Source organism: Centropristis striata, chromosome 4, assembly GCF_030273125.1.
Source record: "Centropristis striata isolate RG_2023a ecotype Rhode Island chromosome 4, C.striata_1.0, whole genome shotgun sequence".
Classification (NCBI taxonomy): domain Eukaryota; kingdom Metazoa; phylum Chordata; class Actinopteri; order Perciformes; family Serranidae; genus Centropristis; species Centropristis striata.
In genome coordinates this window covers 1,426,744-1,451,963 of record NC_081520.1, presented here as the reverse complement: position 1 = coordinate 1,451,963, position 25,220 = coordinate 1,426,744, and the positions used below count along the sequence as shown (strand labels likewise).

Sequence of the window (25,220 nt, the reverse complement as noted above, 5' to 3'; positions counted from 1 at the left end):
GACTTATGATTTCTCTCTCGACCCAGACTAGTAGAAGTAGAAGAATTCTTGCTGTATTGTATTTATGAGGGGGGAAAAAAGTCTGAAAAATAGGCTACACTGAAAAAAATTGGAGTGACATTTACTTAAAAAAAGCTAGGCAAGTTTTTCCACACAGAAAGTGTTTGTAATCTTTACTCAGGCTGTTTCTAAGTAATACTTACTTCATAGAATCACTTTTTTTAAATGAAAATACACAAGTAAATTGCAGATTCACTGATGTCCCTCAATTACATTTTACTTTGAAATATCAACTAATTAAGCCAATGAACTGGTTTAGTGAATATTACTTGGAACAAATTATTCAATTTACATACAAAACCGACATACACATAATAACAAACAATCACTAAGTAATGCACGACATGAAAAACTACTATTTTAAAGTAAAAGCTCTGAATTCATATTTCTTTGTAGAATTTACATAGATGATTGAAATAATAATTACAGGGCCAAAAAATATTTTTCTTCAGTGTAGTGTTTTGTTTTTCAAGGAACTCCATGAGCACAGAAGCTGCTGCATGCCGTGTACTATATCTGCAGGAGAGACTTCATCAGCTTAGACTTTGTTGGTTGGTGGTTTTAGCCCAGAATCACCATATTATCATAAGTATCTGGACTTTGAAGAGACATTGCCGTGAATTGGGCCTATTCAGAAGAAAACACAGTATAATTCGGATGAGGTGAGAGCTTTTCTGCTTTTCAGGAACTACAACGCAGTGGACAGATGAAGGATATCGCTGGTTGCAACTACAAGCAATTTAAATGGGATTTGTGGTTCAGCAGGATACAATACGACAGAACTTCAAATGAACTGATCCTCAAGGTGTGGAGCTTCAGAGAGCGCAGCGTCTAAGGCGACGGCAGTAAAACACTAAAGGGTTATGGTTATTTTTTTCTCAGAAATCTGCAAATTTTTTTCTCCTAGATTTGACACTTTTAATCTCATGAATTTGCTATTTTTTGTCTTGAAATAATACCCCCTCCCCCGTATTCGTATTTATTTATTTTTTCATAATTGGCCCAAATACACCGTTGTCATTTTGCCCAGTAACTATCTGAAGATGATTAATGTTAAAAAAGAACTCAAAAAATGTAGATTTTTTAAATTTTTTTTTAAAAAGGATCAACATCTAGGCAGCAGAAACATAAATCTGCCAGTCTGGAGGGATAAAAAGGCATAAAAACACATCCATCTGTTTGTTGCAGAAGCAGTGTTGCCAATTTAGAGACTCTGTCTCTATATTTAGCAATTATTCAGACCCCTCTATCGACTCTCTATTCAGAAAAACAACTTATGACAAATCTAGCGACTTTTTCTGGTGTTATTGGAGACTTTTGGAGACTCGTTCCTACTCTTCTTAACAAGTAGCAGGCGTTGTCCCAAAGCAATCACAAGCGGCCCAGTCCTCCTGCAGCAGTCTCTCCCAGCTGCAGTCAGAGCAGGAGATGTTAACCCCTGAGCGTCCAGTCTGCAAATGAATCATGCATGAATGAAATTGACGTTCAGTAGCGGCTCAGAAAGTACCAACCCGAGGTACAGTACAGGCCAAAAGTTTGGACACACCTTCTCATTCACCTTCAATGCGTTTCCTTTATTTTCATGACTATTGACATTGTAAATTCATCAAAACTATTAATGAACACATGTGGAATTATGTACTTAACAAAAAAGTGTGAAATAACTGAAAACATGTCTTATATTCTAGTAAGCAAAGGGTGGTTACTTTGAGGAATATAAAATACAAGACATGTTTTCAGTTATTTCACAGTTTTCTGTTAAGTACATTATTCCATATGTGTTCATTCATAGTTTTGATGCCTTCAGTGAGAATCTACAATGTAAATAGTCATGAAAATAAAGAAAACGCATTGAATGAGAAGGTGTGTCCAAACTTTTGGCCTGTACTGTAGGTACTTTCTGAGCCGCTACCTGAGCCACTAACCAGTGAAGTTGGATGGATCTTCTCTCTCAAGCCACAGCCAAAGCAGCTCACTAGAGGGAAAAGTACCTAATGGAAACATTCTTCTTTCACAGCCTGCTGACACAGATAAATAGATGTAGTAAAACTTTGACATGTCAGACCCCAAACCAGGACCCTTAAGTCTACGCACATTCATGCACACGCACACATCAGCAATGAAAAAAAGTATAATATTCAAATTATTTGTGATATTGATTCTGCAAATCCACGATTTTAGTACGCTTTCTATTTTTAAGATCACTATTCAATTCAGTTGTCAATTTAAACTTTTTTAAAACTTTCTTTCAGCAGTGAGGGTTACGCCATCGTATGAAACTGTGGAGTATAGATTCATAAAGATCAAGACGTTAACACGTTTAACAAGAAGAACTTGTTTCAACAGTCAGTTGGGAATAAACTGCTAAGCAACAAGAAGAAGTAAGAGCAGTACCAGTAGCAGTATCTTCTCTGCATCAGGAAGCAACAGGGGTTTAATGGAAGCATGGTCTTAATTTAGAGAAACATTAGCACTAATCAAAGCACTTGTGAGAGACGGAGGCTACCTGTCAGCTCAGCCATGATCTCATTTGTTATACTGATTATATTAAGGCATCACAGTTAATTTGACAATGATATATAATGATGCTTTAAAATTAGAATTAAATACCCATTACGCCTTTAACCCTCTGAAGCCCGCCATTTGATTGAAATATGAGTTTTCTTTATTTCTAAAAAAATACATCGTTTAGCGTGGAAATTTACTGTAAAAACTGACAATTTCCAACACTGGGAAGCCATGATTGTGACAAATATTCACTGAAAATCTGTTTACACAGAGCAGAGAGGAGAGGACAGGACAGGATGTAAATAGTTCAATATGTATAACATGTGGAGACTCAATTTTTTTGTGACACTTGTGGGCACAGTGTTGTGTATATAAATTCCACTTTAATTACATTTAAAGAGAAATTAAACTTGTGTGTTTTTCTTTTTTAATGATTTATGTCATTATAACTGTGTTATAGACATTTTTTAATTTGAGTCTATTTACTCTAGTTCTGTTCTTATGTACAATTTTGAGGTACTTGTTTTACTTTATTTGAGTACTTTATACTTCTACTTCACCACGTTCAGCTGACAGCTTTAGTTACTTTTCAGGTCAAAATTTAAAATTAAAAACACGATCAAGTTAAAGTGATTAGACTTTTTTTTTCTTTTAAAGAACCCTATCTTTACAAAATTAAAACACTGCTAGCATAAAAGGATCAATACAAATGATGTAGTAATATATTTGGAATATATAAAACAAACTGAGTGGGTCCTTTCTGCATATCAAGTACTTTTACTTTTGATACTTTAAGTACATTTTGATGCTGATACTTTTGTACTTTTACTTCAGTAAGTTTTGAATGCAGGACTTTTACTTGTAGTGGAGTAATTTCACAGTGTGGTATTAGTACTTTTACTGAAGTAAAGGATCTTAAAACTGTTTCTACCACTGGCCATATACACTACCGGTCAAAAGTTTTAGAACACCCCAATTTTCCAGTTTTTTACTGAAAATCAAGCAGTTCACCACTTACAAAGGTAAGTGGTGAACGGCCAGAGGTAAATAAAAAAAGGTAAAATATAACGTACATTTCAGAATTATACAAGTAGGCCTTTTTCAGGGAACAAGAAGTGGATTAACAACTTAACTCTATGGAGTCTTGGGCTATTTTGTCCATTTTTTATTTCTTTCCATGTCTTTGTAAGTCATTTTGTGTCTTTTTTTGGGTCATTTTGTGTCTTTTGGTGTCTTTTTTGTCATTTTGTGTCTTTTTTAGTCATTTTGTGTCTTTTTTTAGTCATTTTGTGTCTTTTTTTAGTCATTTTGTGTCTTTTTTTGGTAATTTTGTGTCTTTTTTTAGTCATTTTGTGTCTTTTGGTGTCTTTTTTTGTCATTTTGTGTCTTTTTTTGGTCATTTTGTGTCTTTTTTTAGTCCTTTAGTCCAACATAAAATGTGATTTTGAATCTTTTTTTTACTTTCAAAACACTACCATGCTCAATAAAGAATTTTAAATGTTGCAAATGTGCATTAATATCAGAGTACACTGAGACATTCAATTCTGGAAAAGTTGGTGTGTTCTAAAACTTTTGACCAGTAGTGTATATATATATATATACATATATATACATGGTGTTTGCAGCAAGAATTCTGTGTTAACTAATAAGTCCAACATGCTATAAAGACTCACAGGGTGATACACACTTGCTGTTACTCACTTTCCTCAAGGCACTTTATACTTAACTTCCATACTTTCTATAGTTTAAAGTCATATGTCAGTAAACAGGAGAGAAGCCATCCGACTGAAGCACAGCTCCATTAAGAATACATTTGAAAGTTGAGAGTAGCGATGAATATGGAACATATTTGTTGCACATTGCTTATGACTACAATAAAATAAAGCTCATGAAGCTGTAAAAGCTCATGCAGCCGTTTTATGATTCCATAAAGTCCTTCTGCGAATCTCTGGCGACCGAGTTCCACCAGTCTGTTTCCTCAGTCACAGCGTTTGGTTTGTGGTGTTTATTGCAGAATACAAGGTGTCTCAAAGACATTATACGTTTTATAAAGATTTCCTGAAAACACCAATTGCACTGTACGTCAACTTCTGTGCAGTGAGTTCTGAACAGACTGAAGGGAGGAGGTTTTAAACTCAGTGCTACATCAAATTACACATTAAATGCATTAAAAGTTGAAACCCACCAGACTGATAGGCCTGCAAAACAAGCTTTAGAACAACATGGTCTCACAGAAATCCGTGGAATAGCCACGGAATCACTCCAATTTCCGTGAAACTGGCACGGATTTCGCTACAATGCAAGTTAATGACAGTCATATCCCAACCTGGTATTTGTTCCTATTGGTTTGTGTCCAAGTCACGCGACTTTCAAGGTTCCGGCGGTCGGAACGAAAAACATGGCGGACAGTTCTCTCATTTTTAGTGAAAAAAATCAATATTTTGACTTTGTTTCTGCATAAAAATGGGTTTTGATTACATTTCTAGCGAGAAATATATGTTTTATTTTCTAAATATTCACTCAGTGAATGTACATAATCACTTTGTGGCGAAGATCTCGCCAGAAAAAGACGATCCGCTGTGTTTTATTTTGAAATCTGTTTTATTTTGTAATCTACCGGATGTGGTGCGATCTCATTGAATCGCGCTTCACTGTAAATGGCCCCGACTCTGCTCTCCTGTTTTAGTGAAAATATCTTCATTAAACAAACGTTGTTGTCTTTTTTTAGCATAGATAATATACATACAGTGTAATTATTTATTAGACAGTGTGTGATATTCGATATATTGGGTAGAATAGGTTTTCACAATCCTAATAGGGAAGAACTACAAAACGAGAGGTCTAGGGAGTTGTAGTTTTTTTTAATAAAACAGGGTTGAGTGAATCTGTGGCTATTTCACGGATTTCTGTGAGACCAGGTTGCTTTAGAACCAGTGTTTCCCACAGGATTTTCTGAGACGATGATGAGGGACCCGAACATAGTAAGGGGGTCTGCACTGTAAAAAATGTCTGTAGATTTTACGGTGAAAAACTGCTAAACCATGACAGTAAAAGACCGTAAAACGATAAATGGGTTAATTCAGTTTAAAAAATTAAACACCGTAAATGTATATATCAGCCAAAACAGTATTTTTTACCGTTAAAAATAAAAACAAAAACAAAAAAACATTACTCCACTGGCACCGTGTGTGTAACAAAAATATACTGAAATATATATATACAAGCCATCACTGTAATTTTCACATTTAGTTTTTGTAAAAATACTTTTTCTCACTGTTAAATGTACTAAACACCATATCTCTAACAAAAATATACTGTAATATTTAATGGTAAAATCTTTAATTTATGCAGCATTTATAAAGTATTTTCTTGTCAATTATATGGTAGAACAGCGTTTCTTTTGATGGAAAAAGTTCTTATTTATACGGTAAAATATGGAATAAAATGGTAATCTTAAATGTGAAATCAACAGTGCCAATATTTTTTTACTGTAATATTAAAAAAAGTTCTGCCGTATTTATTACGGTAAAGTTCTGGCAACCACAGCTGCCGTTTTTTTACCGTAAACAAACAACAGGGTTTTTTTACAGTGTGGGTCATGACCGCTCTGGAGGAAATGTTTGCCCCAAAAGTCTAAATATGGTGGCCTCTCGCTTATTCTAATGCTGCTATTCCATCCTAATCATTGCATATTTTAATGAAATATTGTAAAGGAGAATAAGGGTTCTTCTGTTTTATTTAAGGCATCATATTTTGCCATTCTTGGGCAGTTGTGGACTCTGTTAACACTCTTATTTAGAAAGCTACATGTGTTATTTTGAAGGCAGGTCTAACACATACTTACTTAATTTATGTCAGTTAGAGATGAACTGAAGAACTCTAATTAAGATTAGATAGGTTGTTATAAGCAAAGTTTAGGAACAAAGTATTAAAACAAAGTAAACTATATATCTATATATATGCGAGTTAAACACAGCCTGCTGTGATGAGCTTATATTACCAGTAATAAAGTGATCGCCATGAAATCAGTTAGTGATAAAATAATTGTCACCTACACAGAAGTCTATTTATACAGCACATTTTACACAGAGAAGTAAACAGCTTTTAAATGAAAGGGTTTAAAAAGACACAGGTAAGAAGTATAAAAGTGCATAAAACATATTTGAATAAGCATGATTGTAAAAATAAATACTTCTACCTCTGTTTCCCCCTTTCACTCTGTATCTCTGCACTATCAAATAAAGCTGAAAAAGGCCCAAGAAAAATACAATAAGAAGCAAACAAGTAAGAATAAAAGAGCATTACATTAAATTTAAAAAGACAGAGGTTACAAGAACGAAGAAGTATAGTTGAAAAAATATTCAAATACAAAAATAAACATTGTTAAAAGACTAATTAAAGTGTACTTGGTGCACATCCAACAGAATGCAATCCCATTAAAATTCAGTCATGAACATAAAAGGCAATAGTCAGTTTAGTTTTTAAGAGTCGTAACAGTCGCTGGAGATCTGATATGAGAATTAACTTTCAAACAAAGTCGTGATGAAAAGTGTTCATGATTTACAGGAGAAGAAGGCTGGACACACCATCATTCCTGGTGTGCGTGTGTGTATATATGTGTGTGTGCATGTGTGTGTGTGCGTGTGTGTGTGTGTGTGTGCATGTGCGTGCGTGCGTGTCAGTACCAAGGTTATAATAGTTTTGGATTTTTCATTAGTTTTAGTTTTAATTTCGTTGTCAATTTTTGTTTTCAAATTCAGTTAGTTTTAGTTAGTTTTCAGAGTGAGTTCATTCGTTTTAATTAGTTTTTATTTTTTGGAAAATGCTTAGTTTTAGTTTAGTTTTTATTAGTTTTAGTGTTAGTTTTAGTTTTTTGTAATGGGGTATTTGTTGGGTCCAGATTCAATAAGGTCACAATAAATGTTTCCTTTGTTTCCTTTGTCTGATCCATCTCAGCCCCAATAAGTTTATTAAGTCATAAAACCAGATAGATGAAATAGATTTCATATCAACCAAAAGAATTACGTATGAAAAAAGTTGACAAAGACGAAAACTAAGGACATTTTCACTATAATTTCAGTTAGTTTTAGTTAGTTTTGTCACCACAAAATACAGTTTTAGTTAGTTATCGTTTTTTAAAAACTCTCGTTTTTATTTTTATTTCAGTTAATGAAAATGTTTTTTCAATTCTAGTTTTTGTTATTTCGTTAGTTTTCGTTAACTATAATAACCTTGGTCAGTACACAGTGTATACAGCGTTTTCATGCAGCCAAATTCACAATATTGTCGTGTATAGCTGTGCACGCTAATTTATAATAACGGGATCATGGCCGTTAGGGACGGAGTCAGTCAGCAAGGAGGACAACAGGTAGTATATTCAAAAAAAGGGGTCTTTATTTAATCTAAGTTTCAAACATTTTCAAACAAAAGTAATAAAGAATTGGGCCCATAAAAGAGGTCAAACTAACAAAACTGTACAACCATCAACTGAACAAACTAACAGAAGACAAACAGACCTGATGACTAAACACAAGAGGGAACTTATATAGTGGGTGATCAGCCCAGACCAAACACAAGAGGGGTTGACAAACATTAAACACAAAAGACTACAGCTACTTTACCAACAAAGCAAATCAGGAGAATTAACTCACGCTTCAAATAGGAACTAATGTACTGTCAAAATAATAAAGTGTGTTGTATGAAACAGAAAATCTGTGTGATTTATTTGGAAAGTAAATGTTAAACCAATGTAGACTAATTACTTAATTGAATGTATAATGTGTATGAACCAAAATACAACAAAATGTAACTATAAACAAAAGTATGAGTGCAGAGGGTTACCGACATTTATGGCTGTGTGGCCATCACAATGGCTCATAAAATATGTTCACTAGACTGCCCTACAATGTGCTACCCTGGGTATACCCAGACTGCCTTGCGCGCTCGAATTTAATTTCGAACCTCCATCCAGTCTGGCAACCAGAGAGGTTTCTTAGCCCTGTTTTAGGATCCAATCACAGAGCGGGGAGGGACGGCAAGACGATGATGCGTACTACTCGGCACTTGGAAGCTTGTAGTTTTCTTACGGATCCAACATGGCTGCTGCAGACACGAAACTCTCTTTAGCTGTAGATGGTGTTTTAAATAGTTTAGAGCCAAAGTTGAAAGGCGAAAGGTCTCTGGGGGCTCCGCTGTCCCCCGGCTCGTAGCCAGATCACCGGCGCTTGTTCATTGCCCATATAATCATTGGATGTGTGTGGCTGAATGACATGAGGGGGAATAAAGCGTGAAAATAAATAATCTTGCAGAAAGCGAGAACTGGAGAAGCAAAACAGCAGCAACACTCTCTCACAGACACACACACAACAAACATCCATCTCTGTTGCTCTACTACGTCATCTGGTATAACTGATCTGATTGGCTAAGAGCTACCTACAGACGCTTTGATAGACATTCTAAGCGCCCAATAAACGGCTCCGGAGGATCGTAAACCACACCTCCTCTACGGAGAAATGAACGGCTGGTTCCCAGACTAGATCTCATTTGAGATTAGTCTGGTGTTAGCCAGGCTAACAATGTGCAGGAACTACAAAAGAATGAAAAACAAACAAAAAATTGGTTTAAAGTTTGTTTTAATAACTTGTGTTGTACTGTAGTGGTTTTCCTGTCTGTGAGAGGATATCTAACTTCACACACAGCAAGTTTTAGTGCCAAAATTAAAACGTTTTTTATGTTAGAAATGTTATCAGTGGTTAGCATTCTCACCTCCCAGCAAGAGGGTCGCCGGTTCGACCCCGGCCTGCAGCTCTTCTTTGTTGAAGTTTGAATGTTCTCCCAGTGTCAGCGTGGGTTCTCTCTGGGTTCTCCGGCTTCCTCCCACAGTCCAAAAACATGCAGCTTAGGTTTAATTGGTGAGCCGTAGGAATGAATGAGAGTGTGTCTGTCTCTATATGTCAGCTCTGTGACAGTCTGGAGACGTGTCCAGGGTTCTGATGAGCAGTTAAGGATCATGAACGGTTGAATGAATGGATGTAATGTGCCTTGTTTCAGAGTTTTCTTCTCTAACTCAAGCGGTTAGGAGTTACTTTTAGCCTAAAAATGTTTTTATTTTTTATTATAAAACAGCCTTAACCTAAATCTGACGCAGCTAAATGGAATTCAGCCTTAATGGATTTAATTATGAGCACCTGCGCTCACCTGCTGTGACATGCCAACATCTGTGACAAAGGCCTGTTGAACCGTCCCGTCCCCCTCTAACGAGACTAATCACATTCATCTAAAGTGGCTAAATTGATGTCAGGTGTTGAGTTGTTTTTCTGAAACTAAATACTGTCAAACAGAACTTCTACTCCAACCACACAACAAGAAGACACATTTGCTGGTAGAGCTACAAAATAAAAGACTTTTAGCTTGTGAGGTCGAAAATGTCAAACTTTGCAATTTGTTGCCATGGCGACCAATGGTCTACGCGAAATGTTTCCATCATGACACACGATGATAAAACTCAATCTGCTTTGATCAGAAACCACTTTTTAGTTTATATACCAACATTTATTATATCCATCAGATAAAGTGAATAAACATAAGGCCCATTACTCATCTTTTTTAAAATGTATTTTAAAATTAACTGACTTGTTTATTGAAGTAAATGAAGCTGACACAAACAGGCCTTTATGACGGATAAATCAGATATTTTACTCCATTTAAAAACCACAGTCAGTCTCTTTTTAGTTGTAAATGCTTTGTTAACATTTTAATTCATCATAGCTGGAAGGGCTTCCATCAAGCAGTCACTTAAATGACATAAACATAAACATAAAATGCTCCTAGAATTATGCAGAGGTCATTTGCTAAGACAGATAAAATCCATTCTTAAAAATGAATAAACAACCGTTTTCATTGATTTTCAATGATTGCATGAAAAAGTTACATGGTTTAAGAAAATTGTAAAATTTGACATATCTTTTTGAAGCAACCCTACAGAAGTCTGTGCAAAAAACCCAAACATGATTTAGGAAAATAAGTTAAAACTGAGATATCTGATTTTGCATGAACTCTTCAGTCTGGCACCTTATCTATATTTAGAGTACAAAAAAAGAGTTCAAGTGTAAATCAATTAATTTTCATTATAAATTAAAAATAATCAGCGGGACAGCCGGTGCACCAGATTTGCAGGCTGTTAGTTGGTGTCCAGATTTTCACCAAATTATTATTATAGCTGAGTAAACTTCCCTCTGGAAGGGATATCAGGAAAAGTATGGTGGATAAAACTCGGGTCCCTCTTTTTCATTTCACGTTTATTGCATAAACATGCACAACAAATATCCACACACCAGCCTACCGACACTTTAATCAGAGGTTCGCTCGATGGACAAAAAGTTATTCAGACCCCTAGTTAGGTTGTAAACCTTAAATATAAACACAAAACACAGAATTACTAAATGTAAGTTTTCAGTTATTAATGTAACATTAAGTTGTTCGAACATTAGAAATGCGAACATTTAACACGCAACTAACCGACAAGGCGTACCAGTCCTTAATTTAATGAAGTGGAATAAAATCAAAGTATTAACTGCACGTCTAACAAACCCCGCCCACTTCATGCATACAGTTGCAAGATTAATCAAATTAATCAATCAAATCAATCAAAATCACACCTAGATGCTTATAACTTGGCACCACCTCCATGTCCAGCCCACAGGTATTCACTGGCTGAAGTTGGGGCTATACCCTGCGGAAATCTATGATTAGGGAATTCTAATAAAACACACCTAACATGATTAAAACATACATCACTTGTAGTTATATAAATGGAACAATACTTTCAACTGCTGGAAAGTTATACAGTTGGGTGAACTGAATACAGCACGTTACAATGAAAAAATCTATTTGTTTGGCTTAAATCTGACCCTGATCCTCCTTTTCCCGCCACAAGGAAACATCCGGAACACGGAGAAGCTGAGCTACGACCGGCAGCAGCAGTATGAGATCCAGGTGACGGCGTGGGACTGCGGCCAGAAGAGGGCGCTGCACAGCGTCCCGGTCCGCATCGACGTCAAGCCCGTCTGCAAGCCTGGCTGGCAGGGTGAGTCCTCATAACTCTGATATGTCTCCAGGCAGGTCTGATGAGGGATGCCAATAATTAATCGATGATGGATTAATGGTCGTTAAGAATTTAGTGGATCACGTGGACTTTATCTCTGACATCATATCAGTATCACTGAACTGAAACACGACCGAGCGTTCAGTTCGCGGCCGTTCGTCAATCAGCCAATGAGCTGAGAATTAAGTTCTACAAAGCTACAGTTTGAAAACTGCTTGGTTTTATGATACTTTTGTGCCTTTTTTTGGTCATTTTAAGTCTTTTTTTGGTAATTTGTGTCATTTTTTAAGTCATTTTATATATTTTTTTGGTAATTTCTGTGTGTGTTTTGGTCATTTTTGGGTCATTTTGAAAGTTGCATTAACAACTAGAAAATTTCCTCTGGGGAAATTTTGAAAGGGCCACAGGGGCTACTGCCGGTGTGTGTACACTATGATGAGATTCTTCAGAGATTTCAAACTATGCCCTTTAACCTCAAAATGTGTGTGTGTGTGTGTGTGTGTGTGTGTGTGTGTGTGTGTGTGTGTGCGTGTGTGTAATTAAAATCACATAGTTACCTGTGTGTGCGTGTATGAAGCATGTTTATGCATGTGTGAGGAGTGTGCGCACTTTAGTGCATGTGTGTGTATCTGTAACTGTAATCACATCAAAGATCAAAGCAATCAACAGAATTAACTGCAGCTGTTAATGTTCCGAAAGAGTGACAGCAGAGGTGGACAGACTGGAATTTCTGGCCTCGAACAGAAAGCATTTTTGGCAAAACCATAATACCTATCATTGATCGGACTTCACTTTGAGCGTCCCGAGTTCTTCCTGAACGTCTACATATGATTTTTTTAAAGAAAAATAAAAAAATAGCTTTGTTAAAGCGATCTAAAAAAACTGTTCCATCTTCCTTTTTTCCAAATCTCCCTGCGTTTTTAATATGGGAGCCAATGAGGCTGTTGGTGGTGTTGGTGGATCATCTGTGCGTCCTACGCCCAAACTATAACTCTGACAGCTTTACCAGAGGATTGTGAGTGAGAAGACTAATTTTCCTACGTTTCTATGTATAAATTATTTCTGTAGAGTGGAATCTGCGGCCTGGAGCGCAGTTTTCAAATTTATTTTTTGACAGTTTTACCTCTCCCTCTACACTCTGGCGATGATGTCACACACTGTGACACGAACATTCCGTGCAATACACACCCATTATAATCTCAGAATTTCTCCAAAAATGATCATGGTCAGTGAACAGGGATTGATAAAAAACTATATGACCTATCGAAACGTGGATTAATACACCGATACACAAGACTTGTGTCTACTGTTTAAAGTTTAAATGGAGTCTCTAGGTGAAATTATGCCGGAGAAGTAGACGTTTGAAAATCTCCAATTATTGTTCTTTTTCGCTCATTTTTTGTCGGCCGTCCCATTCATTTCAATGCAAAATTTTGGGCAGTACTGTATATATATTTTTTATTTTGCCCATGTATGCATGCAGTGATTAGATTAACTGACCGTTAACGTTATAAATGCTGGAGTTGGCAGGTTTCTTCCAGACGCCCTCCCTCGGTCTGACTGAACTCTATTTATACACGCACTGACGCAGATGCACTTATTTGCGTGTGATTACTTAAGTTTGTTCAATATGTGTGCCTGGCTGTCATGTACAGCATGGAGCATGAAGCGTGTGTGTTCTCGTTCTATTTACAGAAACACAGATGTGATTATTTGCATGTCATTACTTCAGTGTGTGTGCTTACCTCTACATGCTGTACTCTCATTTTTCTTATAATAATACTTTCTCCTCCTGCTCTAATTTTTCTTCCTATATTTATTGCTCTCTTTTTCACATCTTTTGCCTTCCCTCTCTCTCTCTCTCTGCGTCTCTCCCTGAGGAATTGGCCTGTCAAGTTTAGCTGGTGTGATCAACAGCACTTTACTAAGAGCACCGTGACACAGCCAACACGCCTCTTAGCACATCAGAAAGCAGTCATGGCAGCCTTAACAAGGCCCAGAGTAATGCAAAGACAAGTGTCTGTGCACCAACAGCACAAACAGCACAAACAGCGCTCGGGATAACTGCACATGCAATTTACAGTTGTCAGAGAGGGCGGCGGCTCGTGGGATGAAAGAGGAACTCACGCCGGGCGCAGCGTCACATGTAACCATGTGCAACCCGTGTTCTTCTGTCATTAACAAGGTGATTCATGTGCTGGATTTCTTTGGCGACCGGCCACTCGTGGTCCCATGGGAGGGCATGTTAGTGGACGGCTGATAAACAGCGGTAAATGAGCACCCTGGCAGCGGCTCAGTGGGAGCCACTGAACCCTGCAGAAAACTGTTCACTTCTTTGGCTCATATTCAGTCTCACAATCTGGTTTTTCTCAAAACAAGCAGCAACACATGTTTCTAAAAAATGTTGTTGTATTGCACGGCAACCTGTACTCTACCATTAACCAGGAAAGTTGACGGTTAATTAAGTTGGATAAAGCTACAGTTTGAAAACTGCTTGGTTTTATGATAATTTTGTGCCTTTTTTTGGTCATTTGTGTCATTTTTTAAGTCATTTTATATCTTTTTTTTGGTAATTTGTGTGTGTGTGTGTTTTGGTCATTTTTGGTCTTTTTTGGGTCATTTTGAAAGCTGCATTAACAATTATAAAACACACAGAAATACAAGAGTATTAATTTGAGCAAAACTAGCTTACTGTATCAAACCTTGCTAGAATGAATCACTGAGTTTAATTTGATCCAAAACTTATTCAAACACAAATTACTGTTTAAAACTAACCTCATGTCTCTTCAGGGGCTAAAACATAAAACATTGAACTCCTTGACGTTTTCTTTACAGTTTAATCTCACTTGAGTTAGTTTTACGATCGACAGGAAGCCTCTTTTCGTCCTTTCAAAGTAAAAGCATCCGTTATCAAAACAGGCTTTTGCACAGTACTGTATATATTTTTTATTTTGCCCATGTATGCAACACATGCCTGCGGTTTTGGACTTTTGGTAACACTTTACAATAACCATCATTTATAAATGGTAAACTGACAGTTTATTAATGTTTAATCATAATTTATAAACCATATATAGGCCATTTAGAATGGTAAATACATACTTTATTATGTAGTTAGTTATTGTTTAACTAACTTCATCATTCATAAATGGCAAATAGATGGTTTATTAAAGTAAGTTTATAGTTACTTTACCATTAACAAACAATTAAATTATAATTAATAGTTTTTTTTTATAGTTTTAGTTGCACTCATTTTTAAATTTTTTAACACCATATTAAATATGTTAATGATTTTTTTAAATGAGTCATATACCTTTAAGAAATTGGTTTAAAACATTTAAAGATTAAATATGTATATAGCATTTTGTAAATGGTTAATAATTGGTCTATAAACCATCTATAAACATCATTTAGTTGGTTATTGTAAAGTGTTACCGGACTTTTTTTTTGTGATCTGAGCAGAAATGTTCAACCACAAGGTCAGGATCTTAAAACAAGACAGAAAAAGTCAAATCAATTCATTTTGCATTAAGAGAATAAATGATTCAAGCAACGTCTCGAAAATCAGAACATTAGCACTGTGAAGCCTGAATAATTTCTCAAGAAGGGAGCAGAAACAGCTCTACCAGACTGGGGACTAATTCAACTTCTTCCACTCCATGACACACTATTTTTGTCTTTTTGGTGGTGGGGGTAGGGGGTCTTTAGGGGGAGATAGCAGGTCAACAGTAGATACCACATAGAAGTGGCGTACGACTTCTGAAAGCTGGAACCTGAAGATTAAGTTGAGATGAGACTGTGTGTCAAGTTCTAGTCATAAATCTCTAATAATCATGTGGTTTGCTCAGTTGTCTCTTCAGATATTGAAAGTTTAGAGTGTGAAAGGGTTTGGGACATTATGATGGAAGTATGTGATGTCTGAATTATGTCTCATAAGTCATTGCAGCATTTTTTGGGTTGATACCATTTGTTTAACAGATTTTATCTATATAAAACTATCACATTGACCCTCTGGAGTCTCCAAAAGCGCCAAAAACTTGCAGACTAGGAAACAAAGCAAAAAAAGACACAAAATGAGAAGACAGAATGACCAAAAAAAACACAGAACACAAAAAATGACCAAAAAAGACGACATGAAAAGGATTCAAAAATTGGCAAAATAGACTTTTTTTTCAAATTCAGTTAGTTTTAGTTCGTTATTAGAGTGAGTTTTCTAGTTTTAGTTTAGTTTTTAGTTTTTGAAAATGCTTAGTTTTAGTTTAGTTTTTATTAGTTTTAGTGTTAGTTTTAGTTTTTTTGTCATGGGCTATGTGTTGGGTGCCAGATTCAAAGAGGTCATAATAAATGTTTCCTTTATTTCCTTTGGTTTATCATCTCAGCCCCAATAAGGTTATTAACTCTTACAGTTCTGGGTGTTTTGTATTTTGGTTCTAGTGTAAACATCCCAGTCTCAGTAAACATATTCACCATGTGTTGCATGTTCAAATAGAAACACTGAATTATGAATGAAAAAAGTTGACAAAAACAAAAACTAAGGACATTTTCACTATAATTTTAGTTAGTTTTAGTTAGTTTTGTAACCACAAAATACAGTTTCAGTTAGTTATCGTTTTTTTAAAAACTCTAGTTTTTATTTTTATTTCATTTAAGGAAAATGTTTTTTCAATTCTAGTTTTCGTTATTTCGTTAGTTTTCGTTAACTATAATAACCTTGGGACGAGGAGGCCTTTGTCCTCATGGAGTCCATCAAGATTCAGAGGAATTAAGGTCACCAAATCCAACCTGGTCTCACAGAAATCTGTGAAATAGCCACGGATTTCGCTTAACTCAAAATCCTTGGAATAGACACGGAATCGCTCAAATTTCCGTGAAACTGACACGGATTTCGCTACAATGCAAGTTAATGACAGTCATATCCCGTGGCTATTCCATGGATATTTGTTCCTATTGGTTTGTTCCAAGTCACGTGACTTTCAAGGTCCCGGCGGTCAGAACAAAAAACATGGTGGACAGTTCTCTCATTTTTAGTGAAAAATCAATATTTTGACTTAGTTTCTGCATAAAAATGGATTTTGATCACATTTCTAGCAAGAAATATATGTTTTATTTTCTAAATATTCACTCAGTGAATGTACATAATCACTTTGTATGTTGGAATAGCCACGGGATATGACTGTCATTAACTTGCATTGTAGTGAAATCTGTGTCAGTTTCACGGAAATTTGAGCGATTCCGTGGCTATTCCACGGATTTCTGTGAGACCAGGTTGCCAAATCACACAGCAAAAAAAGAAACAATGAAAGAAAAAAGTGCAAAACTTTCCCCCTTTGTTCTCATTGTCATGAGTATATGTAAGTAGTACAAAGTGCCTGTTGCAGCACTTGCTGCACAGCGTGTGGCGTGGAGTCTCTTTATGGTCCTGATGCCACGGGGCCAAGCTACAAACAGGCTGCACCATTCAAGCCTAGACTACACACAAGTTTGCACACTTACACACTTTAATCCTAAATTTCCTCACATCAAAAAACACTCAAACTTCTGATGTGAACATATTCTACACATGCAGCTGCTGTGGGAGTCTGTTTAATATCTGCACGCAGCACACAGACCTACAGAGCTCGCCGCGCTGTCGTGGGTGTGCAGAGTGACATTAACTCCCTCTCTAGGCTCTCAGCGATAATCCTGTCTTTGAAGCCTGTTTGCAGTATTTTTTTCCTGAGTGCATTTTTCAAATTAGGTTTTTTCAGCACACGATTATGGAGAGAAGATACACACTAACACACACGAGCGCGGATACACTCTCCCTTGATGAAAGGGCAGTCGTCCCTATGAGCGTTGTTTGGCAGCAGGGATGAAGGGACGGATGGAGAGGGAAGTAAATGCCATGGCCACAGATCAGGGGATATTTAATAGGGCTGGTGGATGTTGTATTAAAGACAGGCTACTGTGGGAATGTCACACACACACACACACACACACACACACACACACACACAAAAGATGTGCTTTCTTCCGGTAAAATCCAGTAATCTGTCTGTTCAAATTAGCTCTGGTCTCTGGCTGTGGACAGCAGGGCTCAGCTGTGTCTCTCTCGTGACCAATCACATGTCCTCACTTGGCTCGTGGAAACTCTTTTTACTGACGGGTAGAGCCCGTTCACCTGCATCGACACACACACACACACACACATTCTTGTACTTCTATCTTTATGAGGACCTTCATTGGAACAGTGAATCCCCTTGCAAGGTTATAATAGTTTGGGATTTTTCATTAGTTTGAGTTTTAATTTTGTTGTGAATTTTTGTTTTCAAATTCAGTTAGTTTTAATTTAGTTTTTAGTTTTTGAAATGCTTTAGTTTTAGTTTGGTTTTTACTCGTTTTAGTGTTAGTTTGTAATGGGGTATTTGTTGGGTGGGAGATTAAAAGAGGTCACAGTAAATTTTGCCTTTATTTCCTTTGTCTTACCGATTTCAATACGTATGAAAAAAGTTGACAAAGATGAAAATGAAGGACATTTTCACTATAATTGTAGTTAGTTTTGTAACCACACAATACAGTTTCAGTTAATTATCATTATCATGTAACCTTTAACCCTTAAAACAAAGTCTGAAATCTCAAAAAAGCCTTTAAAGAAGTGAGGACCGGCCGAAATGTCCTCACTTTGCAAAAATGTCCTCACTCTATTGGTTAAAAATGTGTTCTGGTCCCCACTATGTAGGAAGTACAAGAACACACACACACACACCGCTGTCTGCGGGGCTAAACCAAAGAAGCCCTGACCGTCGCATCACTACCTGCCAAGTCTATTGATTTCTTTCATATTGTTCCTACACTTGAATATTTAAGTTTCAAACTTTTGGGATATATTTGCATATTTCTTGATTCTGGATTTTAATGAGGGAAAAGGATTTTAACAAGATAATTTGACCTTTGGGGTGTGAAACTATATCAGTCACATTAGCCTATTATTCAAATGAAGGTATTTTATATAGGCTACCCCTTGAAAGATGTCTAGAAGGAGTCTTTAATGATTGAATCATGCTATGTACATCATGAAATGATAACTTAATGGTGGAAATGTTCACAGTTATTATTTAGATGCATGTAACACACTAAAATCAGATGCTGTTTTCCGAAGTATCGTTTGTCTGAGAGAAGAATATACACATGCTTTTTTTTAAATTATCCTTTAGGCCAAAATCATTTTAAACTCTTCAAACTATTTGCAGCCACCTCCTATCTGCTCCCTCCATCTCCCTCCTCCCTGCTCTCCACACAGAAACTAATAATGGAAGGAGTGGACAGAAGGAAAGATAAGAGAGAGAATCAGCAGTCTGCTGTAAAGCCTCTTCTCTTTATTTGATGAGATGGTTATCAGTTTGTTTCTAACACAACAATGGACAGTTTGACAGAAAGCTTTGATGGTCAGTCTGACAGCCTGCAGGCTGACACCAAACAAACTGGAAGATGAAAGCTTCATCGTTCTGTTTTCTCTTTTACTTTTTGGTAGAGCAATGTTTAAATCATGCATTAGTTCTGCAGGTTTTCGGTCAGAAACAAACTAAATATTGGACATAATGAAAGATGATAGTGGCACTAATGATTAATGGATCATAAAAGTGATCACAAGTTATACCGAGAGGGACACGTACGGAGGCCCCGAGAGACCACAGCGCTGCAACTTAAGAAAACACATGTAAATCAACAAAACAGAGAAAACACGATGCAAAGACCACAACACAACATATTAAGAAAAAGAGCTGCAAATGAACCACTTAAAAGGGATGCACATGTCTGGTCACACTTGTGATATTATCACGTTATTTAAAGATAATGATTTTAACGATTGTAGCATGCTAATGTTAGTGGCCGAACATATCGTGCTAACGTTAGTGGCCGATCATATCGTGCTAACGTTAGCGGCAGATCATATCGTGCTAACGTTAGTGGCCGATCATATCGTGCTAACGTTAGTGGCCGATCATATCGTGTTAACGTTAGTGGCCGATCATATCGTGCTAACGTCAGTGGCCGATCATATCGTGCTCATGTTAGCGTGCTAGCAAGACCAAGACCAACTGGGTTCCGTTGAGAGAGACCAACTAAAACGTGTATCGTTCATTTATTTGATTTGTTTAAATGCGATGTGATTGATACGAGCTAGCGGGCTAACACTAGCTGGCTAACGCTATATATTACGTTATAACATGAAAATATCATTATCATGAAATAATGTGATAATTTCACATTATAATGTGAAACCATTATCTTGAAATAACATGTTAATATCACGTGTGTCCAGACATGTGCATCCTCTGGTGTTGTGGTCTTTGTATTGCTTTTTTCTTTTTCTTTTCTGATGAAGATGTTTTCTCAACGTGCATGTGTTTTATAAAGTTGCAGAGTTGTGAGCTCTCAGGGCCACAATAGACATGAATATATTACCTGCAAACTGACTGCAGTAAAAAGTGGCCCAAATCTGACTTTTTCAGTGTGTGAACAGCGCAAATCACATGGAATCGGACCTGGGCCTCTTTCATATAAGCCTACAGACACTTTCTGTCAGATACAGGTCTGATGTTTTCCAGTCCAAACAGTCACTGTCACGTCACTCTGGAGTGACAATTTTTCAATTCTGTGAAGTCATTCAGGCGCTGTGATTACAAACATGGCAGACAGCTGCGATGGAGGCAGTCAGTGGAAGGACAGTGAGGTTTTTACACTTCAGAAGCATTTGGGCTGACATTTCTGTGCAAACTTGAGGGCTCGTATGAAAGCATATCCAAAGAAAAGCCCGAGCAGGACCACAGAAGAACGAAGCTACAGGAAGGAAAGTTCAGAGCCTCAAAGCCAGTGGTGGAAGAAGTTTTCAGATCCTTTACTGCAGTAAAAGTACTAATACACACTGTGAAATGACTCCACTACAAGTTAAAGTCCTGCATTCAAAACTTACTGAAGTAAAAGTACAGAAGTATCAGCAAGTATCAAAAGTAAAAGTACTTGTTATGCAGAATGAACCCACTTTGATTGTTTTATATATTCTAAATATATTATTGGATTATTATTGATGCATTTATTAATGATGTCAAGGTATGGATAATTTTACACTGTTTCGACCTGAAAAATAACTAAAGCTGTCAGATAATGTAGTGGAGTAGAAGTACAATATTTCCTTCAAAATGTAGTGAAGTAAAAAATATTAAGTTACATTACTCAAGTAAAGTACAAGTACCTCAAAATTGTACTTAAGTGTAGTACTTGAGTAAACGTAGATACTTTACACTGCTGCTCAAAGCCAAAGTTTAAAGAAGCTAAAGGATCAAACAAACAAGGTGCAGGGAGTCTTTATTGTCATTATCTTCACGTTACGTGGGGAGGCATTAGCCGGTCGCACATTAGCCGGTTGCATTAGCCGGTCGCACATTAGTTGGTCGCATTAGCCGGTCGCACATTAGCTGGTTGCATTAGCCGGTCGCACATTAGCCGGTCGCACATTAGCTGGTCGCACATTAGCTGGTAGCATTAGCTGGTCGCATTAGCCAGTCGCACATTAGCCGGTTGCATTAGCCGGTCGCACATTAGCTGGTCGCTGGTCAGTATCGACGCCAAAAAGTGTCAAACTGTGGTCAACCGGAAAGGGGGCTGTATTAACCCACTAAAATGACGCATATCGCCACCCAGTGTTGAGGAAGAGGACACGTTCCCCTCAATTATTCAATTTTCTTAGTTGCATGTAAACTGGAACAAGGACAGAAGTCCTATTAGACGCCAATATTGATTTTTAAGCATAGCTCCATTAAACTGTGCATGTAAACGCACTGAGCGTCGCCCAAGCGTTCTTACTGCTTTCTCTCATCAGTTACTTTCGTATTGTAATTAGGCATGTAAATCTCCATGTACTTACAGGAAATTTCACATGTAGATTGTAAAATATGGATAAATCTATTATACCTACACTGGTGGTGGTGATTTTATTCGAAATGACTGTGAAACAAATTAATTATTGCCTTAATCCGACTATAACTGGACAACTAAAGTGTATGTAAACATGTAAGTCCGGTTTCCCGCCTTTCTCCACTTGTTCATTATGAAGTAAGAGGTCAACAGGAAAGGGCGCCATATAACCCGCTGAAACGACACATATCACCACCCAGTGTTGAGGAAGAGGACACGTTCCTGTCAGTTATTTGATTTTCTCAGTTGCATGTAAACTGGAACAAGGACAGAGGTTGAATTTTAAGCATAGCTCGATTAAACTGTGCATTTAAACGCATTAAGTGTCTGATGTCTGATACAGTTACTTTACATAGCAGCAACATCAACAGCAGCAGATGTATGAACAGATGATGCATGGCAGAATGTAAACATGTACGGTCTGCCAGGATCAGAATCAGAAAACTTTATTGTTATGGTACAACTAAATTTGCTCTGCATCCTCTAAAAAACACCACACATACATAAACTCGCTCATTCACACTCAATTTATGATAAAAATGCTACTTTTGTTGTTTAAAAAAAACATTCAGTACATTCAGTTGGCATTCAGCTTTTATTAAATGATAATACAAAACACAAATCTAAAAAAGGAATATTTTCTTCATTATTGTTACTGCGAGGAAGTGAGAAATGTCAGAAAATCTAATGTGCTCATTGTCCAATTAAAGCTAATAATACATTCTCTCCTCACCTATAAACTAAGAGCCAGAACACTCCTGTCATGTGAGTCTTCTAAAACAGGTGGTGTAGTCACACACACTAACTCTCTCTCTCACACACACACACACACACACACACACACGCACACACACACACACACACACACACACTCATGGACTTGCAATTATCCCTCAGCATGTAAAGTTCTTCAGTTTGCAACTCAAAAGAAGTTCTTATTTGGTGTGAATGTGGAGCTGGCTTCCTCTACAGTCAAGGCTCTCTCTCTCTCTCACACACACACACACACACGCGCACACACGCACACACACACACACTGCTTCTCCACAAAGTATGTACAAACCCGTCGACACAGACACAGACAGCTTAGCACAAGCCTTGAGTGACAGATTGCCACACTGATGAAAAAATAAATCTGCATATTCATATCCATCCTTTGTGTGTCGAGTATGGCTCTGAGCCTTGTGTGTGTGTGTGTGTGTGTGTGTGTGTGTGTGTGTGTGTGTGTGTGTGTGTGTGTGTGGCTGGTTTACCTTGAAACAGCCCCAAATTAAAACTGACCCCATGGATATCGTCAGACTCCAGCGCAGGTTTTTCTAAACTATCGGGGAATAATTGGAGCAATATGACAGGTGTTTATGTTTATGTTTTTCTCTTTTTTTCTAAGAAGACATCATTGTTATCTCTTTTTTTTTTTGAAAAAAAAGTGTTGGATACTTACCTTTGACAACAGCAGCGTTTCATGGCATCTAAACAATATTACTGGGATAGTTCAATGATTATAATATACAGTATAATATGTTTAAGTAAAAATGACACTGAGGCTGTACAGGATGATACTATACTGTCTCTATTTGTCTATATAAACAAAGGGAAGTTTATTGAGTAGGAAAAGCTGAATAAAACATTAATATCTGTGGAGCCTGCAGTGTAGGAGATGTGACTGGTTATTAAAAATGCATGCACCACATGTCAATACTACTCGTTAGGAGAGATGATTTGTTAAAACACTGGTTGAACCAATGTTTATCAATAAACCTGCCTCAAATATAAACATGTTGACATGTGAAATGAATCCCCGTATTGTTAGCTAATCCTATGTTTCTCACTGGAAAGAAAATAAACCAGGACATTGCTGACATCTGTAATAATGACATCATAATACATTATTTAAAGGGAGATTACGTCTTAAGAGTCACTGCAAGTTTAAAGATGCTTCCCCCTGGAAATAAAAGCAAGGCTCAGTCTTAATAAAGGCCTGTCTGTCTGTAACCACTTTGAAGTGAGGATTAAGATGCAGAGACGTGGAGAGAGATGGATGTTGTGATTTACTCTCACACACACACGGGCTGTTTAACTGAACAGCTATCGCTCGCTGCCTTCTTTTAGTTTAAACCAAACGTCCAGTGCAAAGAAAAGGCTGTCACAGGTGTAGAGAGTGACTGATCAGCACAGGTGGAAGTGTTAATGGTGCTAATTTACAAAGAAAGGGAGAAACTGAAGCCAGAGCACTTTTAGGGTGCTTTCACAACCCAATTTTAATCAAACTCTGGTGGTTAAATCCTTGTTTTGTTTTGCTTGTAAACGCTCCAATCGTACTCTGGTGTGCACCAAAACAACTGCTCCGTTTCCAAACGGACCCCGGTGCGATTCGATTGCACTGACCCGACCAGAATCCGACCCAATTAAAGGAAATTAACCAAAATTGTGGGCTACCCAGTGGCGGTTCTTGTCCAGTTTTACTGTGGGGGCCAAGGAGGGGCCAGTTTTTAATCAGAGGGGCACATAAAAAAACGCCAAAGATGATATTTAAGCATTCAAACCCTTTATTTTAGCTTATTTAAAAATGTCATTTAAATATATTTGGAAAGATACAAATACATTGATTGAAACAATGAGACTTACCAACAATAACAATTACTTTTGTACGACAATGACATTTGTCATTTTTGTGCACAATCACTTTCTTTTATTTTGAAAGCTTTTATTGCACAATAAACTATTATACAATGTAACATTCTGGGTTCATTTTGTGTACAATAAGATATTGTTTGAACAGAAAATAGGTAAGAATTGTTCCGTTGTGCATCGTTATCAATTGATCATTTTATTATTAATTTGACACAGGGGCCACAACAGGGGCCAAGGGCTTCTTCACAGGGGCAGTGGCCCCTGGAGGCCCCTGTGTAGAACCGCCACTGGGGCTACCTGTGCAGTGATATGTACTCTGAGAGAAGCATAAAGATGAAATTTGTGTCCTTCAGTTTGACTCTGTAGGCTACCACTGAGCTAAAGCTAATTTTTCATTGCAGAATGATCAACATATTGCTCAAAATAGCAGATTGTGGCCGAAGCATCAAGCATTTGCAGCGTTATTTTGTCATTTCTAACCCTCCCCGACACGATATCCTGACGCACATGTTGCCTATGGATTCCTATTCTTCTAGTCTCATATCCCTCTATGGTACGCATTATGATGCCAGTTAGGAAAAAAACATTTGGAGTGTTTTTTGTTTTAAAATAGACCAAATAAACAAAATCTGAAGAAATTTTATAATTACTTTTTTTCTTTATTTGGAAGTTTTTGGGGTTTGTTGCCAGTAGGCAACATTGTAACATAACGGTGCACAAGTGAAAAATGTTTTTAAAATTAATTTTAACATAATTTATTTAATAAACATGTGTAAAAGATTCAGTAGCTTCAACAGGGTACAATACATAACATTTTAAATTTAAAAGAAACTTTTTTAACCGGTGTCTTGTCTGAATGTTGCCTGTAGGCACCATTGAACCATTGAACCAACGACCCATTGACATGATTGTCTTGAACAGTCTAAATGTATGAAACTATCAGAAATGAAGGTTTACTCACCTA

At 37.0% G+C, this 25,220-nt stretch overlaps 1 protein-coding gene across 1 annotated transcript in view; it reads left to right on the top strand.

Annotated features, from left to right (window-relative positions):
* The window catches only part of LOC131970615 (calsyntenin-2-like), a 444,672-nt gene that overhangs the window by 290,910 nt on the left and 128,542 nt on the right, over window positions 1–25,220 (top strand). The window contains exon 5 of the mRNA XM_059332049.1: window positions 11,504–11,653. Coding sequence (XP_059188032.1) covers window positions 11,504–11,653 — 150 coding nt within the window. The remainder of the gene's footprint in view (window positions 1–11,503; window positions 11,654–25,220) is intronic.